At 35.0% G+C, this 12,643-nt stretch overlaps 1 protein-coding gene across 1 annotated transcript in view; it reads right to left on the bottom strand.

Moving 5' to 3' along the window:
* LOC136038050 (intermembrane lipid transfer protein VPS13D-like) overlaps window positions 1-12,643 on the bottom strand; it is a 214,910-nt gene that overhangs the window by 193,337 nt on the left and 8,930 nt on the right. The window contains exon 3 of the mRNA XM_065721001.1: window positions 449-625. Coding sequence (XP_065577073.1) covers window positions 449-625 — 177 coding nt within the window. The remainder of the gene's footprint in view (window positions 1-448; window positions 626-12,643) is intronic.

Raw genomic sequence — 12,643 nt, forward strand, 5'->3', positions numbered from 1 at the left:
ATCGAAATACACTATGTACGGCTTATTTCAGATATTGCAGATTCCTCCTCGGGCTTCCTAGATGGCACCGAAACAAAAAAATAATTGCTCGATTCGGTTTAATTGATGTGCCTTCTCGGATTCGGTCTTCCAGTGATGATTTATGTAAAAAGACTATCAATTTTATTCACGTTTATGACCCTCTTCAGCGTTTTTTCCATATTGATACTGTTTAATTAGTCCATGTTGTCTTTTTTTAGTTTGAATTTTTTTCTTCGCTGTTTATCGTTTTTGTTTATTTATAATACTCCGTACTTTGTGTTTTTTATACTTTTACAGGTAATAAAGTTCATTCATTCATAAACCATGCATTTGTTTATAAATTTGCATAGTCCTTGTAATTAATTATTAGGTTTTCTTATATTTTTACAAAAAATTATTTTTTCATCTTGGTCATTTCTGAAATTACCTGTAAGTTTTCAATGATGCCAGTGATAAGATTGGTGCCATATGAAAGCCATGATGAATAGCTTGATGAGTACTGTGAGGTCTGAACATCATTATCCGATCTCCATTTTATTTCTAGTTTGTCCAACTCCGCTAACTTTTGCTCTAAAAGAAATGCTTCCTCTGCTCCTGGGTCGAACTGCAAAAAGCATTCATCAGATTACGAAAAAAGACAAAAACATAGATCCAAACCTTTAACAAGCGTGTAATCTAACCTGTAACAATCCTATAACAAGTGGGTGACCTAAATACACAATGAAAATTATTGAAATTCAATGATTTTTTTTTACCCAAAGCGCAACTAATCTAACTTAGGCTCCAATAATTCTTGGTTATTATGGCACTTGGTATTAACCAAGTGGCATATAGCGATCGCAAATTCTGTCGGTCTGTCCCGGTTTTGCTACTTCAGGCACTTCCAGGCAAGCTAGGACGATGAAACTTGGCAGACGTATCAGGGACCGGACCAGATTAAATTAGAAATAGTCATTTGACCCGATTTGACCATCTAGGGGGGACGGAGTGGGGGGTCGGTTAATTTGGAAAAATAGAAAAAATGATGTATTTTTAACTTACGAAGGAGTGATCGGATCTTAATGAAATTGAAAGTTTGGAAGGATATCGTGTCTCAGAGCTCTTATTTTAAATCCCGACTGGATCCGGTGACATTGGGGGAAATTGAAGGGGGAACCTAGAATCTTGGAAAACGCTTAGTGTAGACGGATCGGGATGAAACTTGGTGGGAAAAATAAGAAAAAGTCCTAGATACGTGATTGACATAACCGGGACGGATCCGCTCTCTTTGGGGGAGTGGGGGAGGGGGTTAATTCTGAAAAATTAGAAAAATGAGGTATTTTTAACTTACGAAGGAGTGATCGGATCTTAATGAAATTTGAAGTTTGGAAGGATATCCTGTCTCAGAGCTCTTATTTTAAATTCCGACTGGATCCGGTGACATTGGGGGGAATTAGAGGGAACCTAAAATCTTGGAAAACACTAAGAGTGGAGGGATCAGGATGAAAATTGGTGGGAAAAATAAGCTCAAGTCCTAAATACGTGATTGACATAACCGGGATGGATTCGCTCTCTTTGGGGCAGTGGGAGGGGGAGGGTTAATTCTGAAAAATAAGAAAAATGAAGTATTTGAACTTCCGAAGGAGTGATCGGATCTTAATGAAATTTGATGTTTTGAAGGATATCATGTCTCAAAGCTCTTATATTAAATGCCAACCTTATCCGGTGAAGGGGATGTTGGGGGGAACCTAAACTCTTAGAAAATGCTTAGAGTGGAGGGATCGGGATGAAACTTGATTGACATAACCGGAATGGATCTGCTCTTTTTGGGGGAGTTGGGGGGGGGGGTTAATTCTAAAAATTAGAAAAAAATGAGGTATTTTTAACTTACAAAAAAGTGATCATATCTTAAGGAAATTTCATATTTAGAAGGACCTATTTTTTATCCCGACCGGGTCCAGTGTCATTATGGGGGGGGGGGAATCTTGGAAAATGCTTAAAGCGGAGGGATCATGATTAAACTTGGTGGAAAGAATAAGCACAAGTCCAAGATAGGTGACTGACATAACCGGACCGGGTCCGCTCTCTTTGGTAGAGTTGGGGGGGAGTAATTCGGAAAAATTAAAAAAATGAGGTATTTGTAACTTACGAACGGGTGATCAGGTCTTAATGAAATTTGACATCTAGAAGGATCTTGTGCTTTAAAACTCTCATTTTAAATCCCGACCAGATCCGGTGACATTGAATGGAGTTGGAGGGGGAATCCGGAATTCTTGGAAAACGTGAAATCGAGGTATCTTACGAATGGGTGATTGGATCTCAAGGAAACTTGATATATAGAAGAATCTTTTGTCTTCGATGCTCCATCTTCAATTCGAATCGGATCCGGGGACATAGAGGGTTGGAGGGGGGAAACAGAAATCTTGTAAACCGGAAATCTTGGAAAACGCTTAGAGTGGAGATATCGAGATGAAACTTGATGGGAAGAATAAGCACAAGTTATAGATACGAGATTGACATAATTGGTACGGATCCGTTCTCTTTGGGGGAGCTGGGGGTTGTTAATTTGGAAAAGTTAGAAAAATTGAGGTATTTTAAATTAAGAATACGAATTTTTTCAAGGAAAAACAATTTTTCCGATTGAATATTGGAGTACCCCAAGGTCTATTCTTGGGCCAACCCTCTTCCTCATCTATGTGAACGATCTCTACCGACTTTTTAACACCACAATTAACAATGTTTGCTGTGGATTGTGTCACAAATCTTACTCTCAGAGTACGTTGGTGTTCACACCTGATAGTCGAGAAGAAGTAATAGCATTTGCAGATGACACTAATTTAGGTTAATTTAGGTTATGCAGCTCCAGATGAATCCTCCCTTATTCTAAAGCTTCAAGCAATGACTGAGAAAATACTCTTTTGGTTTGACATAATCAACTAACTTTAAATGTAAAAAAGTCATACCTTCTTATTTTTTCTCGTCAAGGTGTGAGCTGCCCCACAATTACTGAGCTTCATACCCCAAGAGGCTCCATAAGTCGTCCCCCGGATCGATATGTGCGATTCCTGGGAGTTCTTTTGGATGAAAATTTATCATTAAGTGGCACGTTCAAATAATAATAATTTCCCATGGACTTGGGATCATCCGAAAACTAAAGCGTTTATTTCCTTTCCCTATCCTCCGTCTTATACTTCTCTCTGATTTACCCTTGCATAGGTTACTGTTCGTCTCTGTGGATGTCCAACTTTCCCTCGGTACTTGCTCCTATTCACAATCTTCATGAGAAAGCGGCTAGAATTCTCCAGTCAGGTACACACACTCCTCTTGACCTCCTCAAAATTGAAGATATGTATATTTTATCTCTATCTTCGTTTACATATCAATACTTCCAAGGAGATCTCTCATGTTGTTTTTCGGGACTGCTCAAACTAGTAGGGTAAGTAAATTTGTATATGGTTTGTAACCGGCAGGATGTGATGATTTCAGCTAGTCCCTCGGTTCGTTCAGACTTCGGCCTGGCTGTGACTGTAGGGCGTGCTTGGAACTTTGTTCCCGCTGAGATCCGGCAGTCACGAACACTTGACTCCTTTAAGAGACAGATGAAGAGTTTCTTATTAAAGGCTTCTTATTAAATGTTTCTTATGGTTTATTTATTATTTTGTTTTTCTTTTTTGGGTTGTTGTTTTGTTGGTGTTGTATCCTCGATGACGCAGAGAATTTTAATTTGTATTTTATTGTTGGGTGATGTGAGGGTCGCTGTTTCGTGGGGACTGTCGGTGAGTTGATTTCTTTTCCTTATATATTATATTTAGATGTTGATTAGTATGTTCATGACAAGTTTTATGATTCTTTATTTATTGTATGCCGTTTCCCAAATAACGGGCGATTGACCCCTTTGGGATATTGTTTTCGTTATTGTTATTTTATGAAAATAAATAGAACTTGAACTTATTTCAAATCCCATCCAGATCTGTTGACATTGGGGGGGGAGCTGGAGGGGGAAACCAGAAATCTTGAAAAATGCTTATAAATGTCATAGATACGTGACTGACGTAACTGGACTGGATCCGCTCTCTTCGGGGGAGTTAGACGGTGGGGTTGAGTGCTTTGGCGAGTTTGGTGCATCTGGACATGCTATAACGATGAACATTGGTAGGCATGTCAGGGAGCTGTACAAATTGACTTGATAAAGTCGTTTTCCCCGATTCGAACATCTGGGGGGCTGAAGGGAGAGGAAAAATTAGAAAAATTGAGGTATTTTTTACTTGCGAGTGGGTGATTGGATCTTAATGAATTTTGATATTTAGAAGGACCTCGTGACTCAGAGCTCTTATTTTAAATCCCGACCGGCATTAAGCCTCTGATTTTCCTTTTAAAGCAATCTATTGATTCTTAGAATTTTGCTAGAGCTCATACCATTCGAGCTCTTGGCTCTTCCGACCTCGTCACAAGTGCCATATGAGCTCTTAGCTCTTGTTTTTAAGATAGCTCTTTGCTGAAAAAGAGACCTATGAAGCTCATACTGTTAACGGTTTCCATTCAATTCCCTCACTACAATTTTTCTGGGTGCGTGGAGTTGTGTAGCTAAATACGTGAACTGAGTCGCTAAGAAATTTTACATTTAACATCCATGTTGTGGAGGTATTTTAGAGTTAAGTCAGGAGGTCACAATTGAGAAATTCGAAGGTAAAACTAATGGATTTTTTCTTTTTCAGTAATGTGCAGTTTTTACACGCAAATGCAAAGCTAATACATGGACCCCACCAATTCTGTAATTGTAGGGAAGAGGTCGAGGTCTGTGAGCACTAAGAAAATTTGAATAATATCTATTTAATGGAGGTTGGACTTGAAGTATCACAATGTTTGAGCAGCAGAAGATATAACTCAGCGAAGATTTGTCATCCATTAGCTATACATCTGGAAGCCATATTGATTGATTGTCACAAATGATTCATATCAACAACCTTTTTATCACAAATAGGTGTGATGACTCCCAAAAAAGGCCTGAATCTTATTCGTGCTTTGGTGAAAGCTAGATAAATAGACACACAGCTCTTCGGGAGTTTGAGAGGTAGCAGAGCCATACTTATTTTTGGTAGCTTATGTTCATTATAAGTTATGCTTCATAATTACATTTTTATTGCACAGTGAACAGAACTTAGTTATTTTTCTAAGCCACCAATTTTGGCTTATTATGAGATATTGGTAAGAGTCAAGGCTCTATGGTTTTATGGTAAGCACGAACTTCTGGCTATATAGACAAATATGACATTTAATTTCAAAAAACTCGTTATAATTCTTGCCAAAGTTAAAAAAAAGATGAAACTTAATTGTCATTCAGTCAGAAACTAGAGTGCAAATTGAAGTAGAGTCTGTAGTCTATATTGAAGAGTGTTTAAAGTGGCTTCATTAAGCGTTCATCTCTATAAAGCCTATTTCCGATTTTGAATGATAAATTACGCTAGAGCAAGCAAGTAAGCAGGCACCAGTTTCAAATTGAAGCTAGACTAAACTCCGGAAGTACTTAAGATGTACAAATTCCCTAGCTTCATTGTCAAATATCTTCTTATAATACAGGATAGAAAGAGGTTACAATTAAAAAAAGGAACATATTCCTATAGATCTAATAGTGCTACTATCAGTTGTGAGTTTGGTTGAGTTTGTCATTTCATTATTAAGTCTTAGATTGAAGTGAAGGATTAGAATTACATGAACCTCTTATACTTCAATAGTTATCTCATGGTTAAAAAAGTTGAAGCTTGTCCTTTTCTTAGAAGTGATACTGCAAAGTTGGTATAGTGCAAGAAAATGAGCTTTTGGACCAATATAGATCGATTTTTATTAACATTAGTTAATAGTTCTTGATAAGCTGATATGCACATTGACAAAAAGAAACAATATGTTGACTAATCTAACAGGAATCATCCAAAGACTTTCAATCTGTATTACTGCAGAACCAATATTGACCTGTGGTTCCCCCCCCCCCCTACCCCAATATTTGGTATTTAGAGAATTAATATCTGGTATTTAGAGAAATACCAGAAAATTATAAAAGAAGTTTTATTTTTCTATTAGGTTAAATCCACTTACAGCATAAAAAGAGAGATACAACAAAATAAAAGCCAGTAAGCTCACAGTTTTCAATGCAACAAAATGAAGTTAATGAAACCGAACCATGGGAATTACATCTATGACAACTGAAACATTACAAAAGGAACATGGCTCAGTATAAAATACCAAGTGTAATTAGTTTACTTACAAAAGGCGTTTTAAGTAGTTTCATAATGTCTAGAGGTCAAATGAACAACCTATACCTAACCACGGATTACAACAATTCAAAACCTAAAAAAGAAAAAAAAAGAAATCTTAGACCGTGCATAGGTACTTTTCAAAATGATTTGGATGATTATTAGGTTTGAAAAATTGATATGAAGAAATAGTCAGTCGACAGTAAAAAAAAAAAACAAGTGATACCATAGCTGATAGACAACAAGTAAAGAAGGCAGGGTTGAACCCACAAACCTCTGATCAAGAAGCACAGTTTCATCCACCATACTGTAACTAGGTATTCAATAATCTGATTTTCCCACAAATCTGTGTATATATGGTGGATAAAGGAATTGTAATGGCAATGCAAATGTTTATTACAAGTCATTGGGACCCTTCAATGTTCTATGTTCCCTGGGGAGCCATTCATTTTCCCAAGGAAAGAGTAGCAACATGCCAATTCGCTACATAGCTTTTTTTTCTTAAATGGTATACTGACATTTTTGGCCAGTAAAACGATCTAGAAAGGTCACAACTTTTAGGAAAAATTTGTATTTTTCCCATGGTGGTTGTATTGGACCTATGGTGATGCCATGATATCAAAAAGAGGCTCACATTGTCTACAGTTACAAGATAAGTGACAATAAGAATCAATATATACAAGCCTGTTGCGAAGCCATGCTGGGGCCTGGCCTCAAAACCACCTATATAGTTTTTTTTCTTTGTAATACTGGCAAATTGACATTTCTGGCCACAAAAACGATCTATATAGGAGACAACCTTAAGAAATTCGTATTTTTCTCAGGGTGGCTGCATTGAACCTGCGGTGATATCATGACATCAAGAAAAGGCTCAAATTGCCTGGAGTTAGAAGACAGGCAACAATAAGAATCCATATATATAAGCCTGCCAGGTGCCAAGCCCCAGGGCTACTGGTCGTATATATATATATATATATATATATATATATATATATATATATATATATATATATATATATATATATATATATATATATATATCTATATATATATATATATATATATATATATATATATATATATATATATATATATATATATATATATATATATATATATATATATATATATATATATATATATATATATATATATATTATATATATATATATATATATATATATATATATATATATATATATATATATATATATATATATATATATATATATATATATATATATATATATATATATATATTATATATATAATATATATATATATATATATATATATATATATATATATATATATATATATATATATATATATATATATATATATATATATATATATATATATATATATATATATATATATATATATATATATATATATATATATATATATATATATATATATATATATATACATATATATATATACATATATATATACATATATATATATATATATATATATATATATATATATATATATATATATATATATATATATATATATATATATATATATATATCAGTGCTGCAACAAGTACTCCAAATTTTTACTTAAGTATCAAGTATTAAGTACTCATTGTTTTTTTTACTTAAATATCAAGTAATAAGTACTTTCCAAATTCTTACTTAAGTATCAAATATCAAGTACTTGCCAAAATTGTGCTTAAGTAATACTTCAAGTACTACTTCAAGTACTTATTCTATATATATATATATATATATATATATATATATATATATATATATATATATATATATATATATATATATATATATATATATATATATATTATATATATATATATATATATATATATATATATATATATATATATATATATATATATATATATATATATATATATATATATATATATATATATATATATATATATATATATATATATATATATATATATATATATATATATATATATATATATATATATATATATATATATATATATATATATATATATATATATATATATATATATTTCTGATATAAAGCCTATGCTACCTTTTTTTAAAAGCCATTCTGTAGGCTTCTTAGCCCCTTCCCTTGCCTTCAAAATGTCCCCTGTCATTCCACTCTTGGATATCTTAATCAAGAACCAGAATTTCCGTTTTATTGTTTTTAACCGTTTCCCTTGTTCAGCTGGTACACACCCAATGAAGTCCAAGAAAATAATCTGAACCAATTTTCAACACAACGGCTTGAAAGCAAAAGACTTTCAAAACAATTATGTGCAGTCAAAAAACTCCTGATTGGATCAGACAGATCACATGACAGGATTAACACAGTGCACGTAGAGTTCAACTTCTGGTGATTAGTATTCAGTCAAATCTGGCACGTTTGAAAAAATACACGGTTATTCTGAAACATGCGGGAATGATAAAAAAAAAAAATATTGAAAATATTTTTTTCCCTTGTTTGGCTGGTAGACACCCAACGAAGTCCAAAAAATAATCTGAACCAATTTTCAACACAACGGCTTGAAAGAAAAAGACTATCAAAACAATTAAGTGCAGTCAAAAAACTTCTGATTGGATCAGACAGATCACATGACAGGATTAATACAGTGCACATAGAGTTGAACTTCTGGCGATTAGTGTTCAGTCAAATCTGGCACGTTTGAAAAAATAGAGGGTTATTCTGAAACATGTCGGAATAATGGAAAAAAAAATATTGAAAATAGAAAAATAAACTATGGATTGGCTTTAAAACAGATAAAACGTAAAAATGTAGTTCATTCTCTGATTCAATAAGTAAAAACCTTAAAAAAACAACTCAAATTTAAAAGTAAGGAGCCAAGTGAGTCAGTTGCAGACTATTTAAATAAGAGAAATTAAAGCTCAATAATCAAAAGCCAAAAATCAATTGATGGCATGTCTCGCCCTCGGCACCTTTACAAGGAAACTGCCTTAAGTTTTCAAGTTAAATTTCAGACACGCTTTGAAAATGCATGGTATCTATATCCTTTGGCTGGTTTTCACTCATGCAAGCAGCATAGTGTGTAGTCAATTCAGATGGTCGATAAAACTCCCTACAAACATATATTATAAAATCACGGGTCTGCAGCAAGCCCGCTGATTCAGACGCATTCCATACGGCTGGTCAAACTGCAGAATGAATGAATGAATCAATGAATGAATTTTATTATCCGTAAAAGTATAAAAAAAAAAACAAAGTACGGAGTATTATAAATAAACAAAAACGATAAACAGCAAGAAAAAAAAATCAAACTAACAAAAGACAACATGGACTAATTAACCAGTATCAATATGGAAAAAAGACTGCAGAGGGTCGTAAACGTGAATAAAGTAGATAGTCTTTTTACATAAATCATCACTGGAAGACCGAATCCAAGAAGGCATGTCTATCAAACCAAATCGAGCAATTATTTTTCTGTTTTGGTGCCATCTAGGAAGCCGGAGGAGGATTTTGCAATATCTGAAATAAGCCGCACGTAGAGTATGGAGATTTTTCTTACGAAACAGATGAGCCATGCATGATAAAAACAGAAGCACAGGGGCGCAATAAGCGTTATAAATCATGCACAAACCGTTGCGGTTGTAACGGCTTTTGTTTGGGGATACGTATGCGACGCGTAGGTTTTTTACGGCTTGATTTACTAGGGATGAAAAGGTAGTGGAAAGTGCTGGACCGAAACACAGACCAAGCCAACTAACTAAAGAAGAACATGGCAGAATTGCAGTCCCAGCAACGAATGGAGCGACCGCATAATGGCCATTAAAACAAATAAACTCGCATTTAGACACATTAAGTGACAGTCCAATCTTAGATAGCCCATTGGTTAATATAGTAAAATTGGAAAGCAATCCACGGCGAGTCCGGGCAACAAGAAGAACGTCGTGTGCATAGGAAACAGAAGACAAACCAATATTACCGTAAGAAACAGAACTTTTAAGGGGACACAGGCACGATGCAAGCACACATTTAAATGTACTAGAAGACAATACGGCAGAAGTTGCAACCTATCTATTTCTAGCAGCAGTTTTCACACCATGAAGTGGCAAAAGCCATGGGACTAAGTCGAAAATCTTCTGAGAAAAAAGGAATAAAACAAGATCTAAGAGCTCATATGGCACTTTTGACGAGGTCGTAAGAGCCAAGAGCTCATATGGCATGAGCTCTAGCCAAATTATAACAATCGATAGATTAATTTTAAAAAAAATCAGAGGCTTAATGTTGGTCAGCATTTAAAGTAAGAGCTCTGAGACACAAGGTCCTTTTAAATATCAAAATTCATTAAGATCCGATCACCCAATCACAAGTTAAAATACCTCATTTTTTCTAATTTTTCCTCCATTCACCCCCCCCCCCAGATGGTTGAATCGGGGAAATCAACTTTATCAAGTCAATTTGTGCAGGTCCCTGACACGCCTACCAATTTTCATTGTCCTGTCACGTCCAGAAGTACTGAACTCCCCAAAGCACTGGACCCCCTAACTATCCCAAAGAGAGTGGATCCAGTCCGGTTTCGTCAATCATCTATCTACGACATTTGCTTATTCTACCCACCAAGTTTCATCTCTCCACTCTAAACGTTTTCCAAGATTTCTGGTTTCTCCCTCCAACCCTCACCTAATGTCACCAGAACTGGTCGGGGTTTGAAATAAGAGATCTCAGACATGAATTCCTTCTTAACATTTAATTCAAAATACCTCACGAACGGTCGTCCGCTCTTAAGTTAAAAGTACCTCAATTTTTGTAATTTTTCCGAATTAAAACCCCACCCCCCCAGATGGTAGAATCGGGGAAACAACTATTTCAAACTTCATCTGGTCTGGTCTCTGATACGCCTGCCAAATTTCATCGTCCTAGCTTATCTGGAAGTGTCTAAACTAGCAAGACCAGGACTGACAGACCGACAGACCTACAGAATTTGCGATCACTGTATGTCACTTGGTAAATACCAAGTGCCATACAAAGTAATTTTTCTCTGGGAATGGAATATTTGGTTGACTTATTTTGGAAAAGGGTTATTTCCAGACTTTGGGCAAGCCATGGGTGGAAGTAGTTATAGCCCTACTAAACTGAAGGAAAACTCGACTTTCTTAAAACTTGAAACCCCCCCCCTGGCCCTATTTTAGATAGGGCTTGTGGTATCACAGCTCGATATGAGCCCTGATCCTAGTCATCTTTGGTCTAGTTTTCATTTGAATCCGTTGCTCCATTCGCAAGTTATACTAAATTAAACAAAAAGCTTCACTGAGATCCATCAATCTCTCGCAAGCTACACTGAATTAAATGAAAAGCTCAACTTTTAATAAGCTTGGGTCTCTATCCCAGAACTCAATAGATACCATACTCTTAGGCATCTTTATTGAATTTTCATCGAAATTCAACTCCATATGCAAGTTACAGTGAATTAAATAAAAAGCTCGATTTTTCTTTAACACTTAAAGCCCCATCGCCCTAATTAAGCTCAATTTTAAATCCAAATAGTTCAATTTCAATACAAATCTGACTGGCAGTTCTCCTGCTATACTTGATTGCACAGACGGGCCCACAGACAGACAGGTCTCAAAAACCTATCTTGATGGATATTTTCCACTATCCAAATAGGTGATGATACCTGGATGATGATATGCCATTGTTTTCCTTTTTTTGGATCCAATTAGCCAACATGGCTATCTAAGACGTTGAAAAATCCGTCTGTCCGTCCGTCCGTCTGTGTAATGACGTATAGGGGTAGAAACGCTGGTTGGATTTGAATGAAAATTTTTATGGCGAGATTTGGTGCCAAGGATCATGAGACACATCAAGTTGAAAGATGAAGACCCTAGCTCAAATAAAACAGGGGGGAGAGGGCTTTACCTGCTAAAAACAGTTTTTAGTTTAATTCAGACTAACTTGCGACTGGAGTGATGGGTCTGAATGAAAATTGAACCACAGAGGCCTAAGACCATGACACATATCAAGTTTTGAGATAAAGACCCTAGCTCAAATTTAACAAGGGGGAGTGGGTTTAATTTCTGAAAAATTCAAGTTTTCTGTATAATTTAGTATAACTTGCAAATGGAGTAACGGATCCGAATGAAAACTAGACCAAAGATGCCTAATATCAGGGCTCATATCAAGTTCTGGTATCACAAACCCTATCTCAAATAGGGCGAGGGGGAGAGGGTTTCAAGTCTTAAGAAAGTTGAGTTTTCCTTCAATTTAGTATGGTCTAGAACTTATGAATGGAGTAACAAATCTGAAGTCAGATTCGTCTGAATACCTGAATTTGCTGGAACGAATTTGACAAATTACCACTGCATTGGATCCAGCTAGAATTGCCTAGACTTGTTTATTGCAGACAACATTTAGATGGGCAAAGATTCATAGTTTTAGTAGTTTTACCA

Source organism: Artemia franciscana, chromosome 17 (genome assembly GCF_032884065.1).
Source record: "Artemia franciscana chromosome 17, ASM3288406v1, whole genome shotgun sequence".
NCBI lineage: Eukaryota > Metazoa > Arthropoda > Branchiopoda > Anostraca > Artemiidae > Artemia > Artemia franciscana.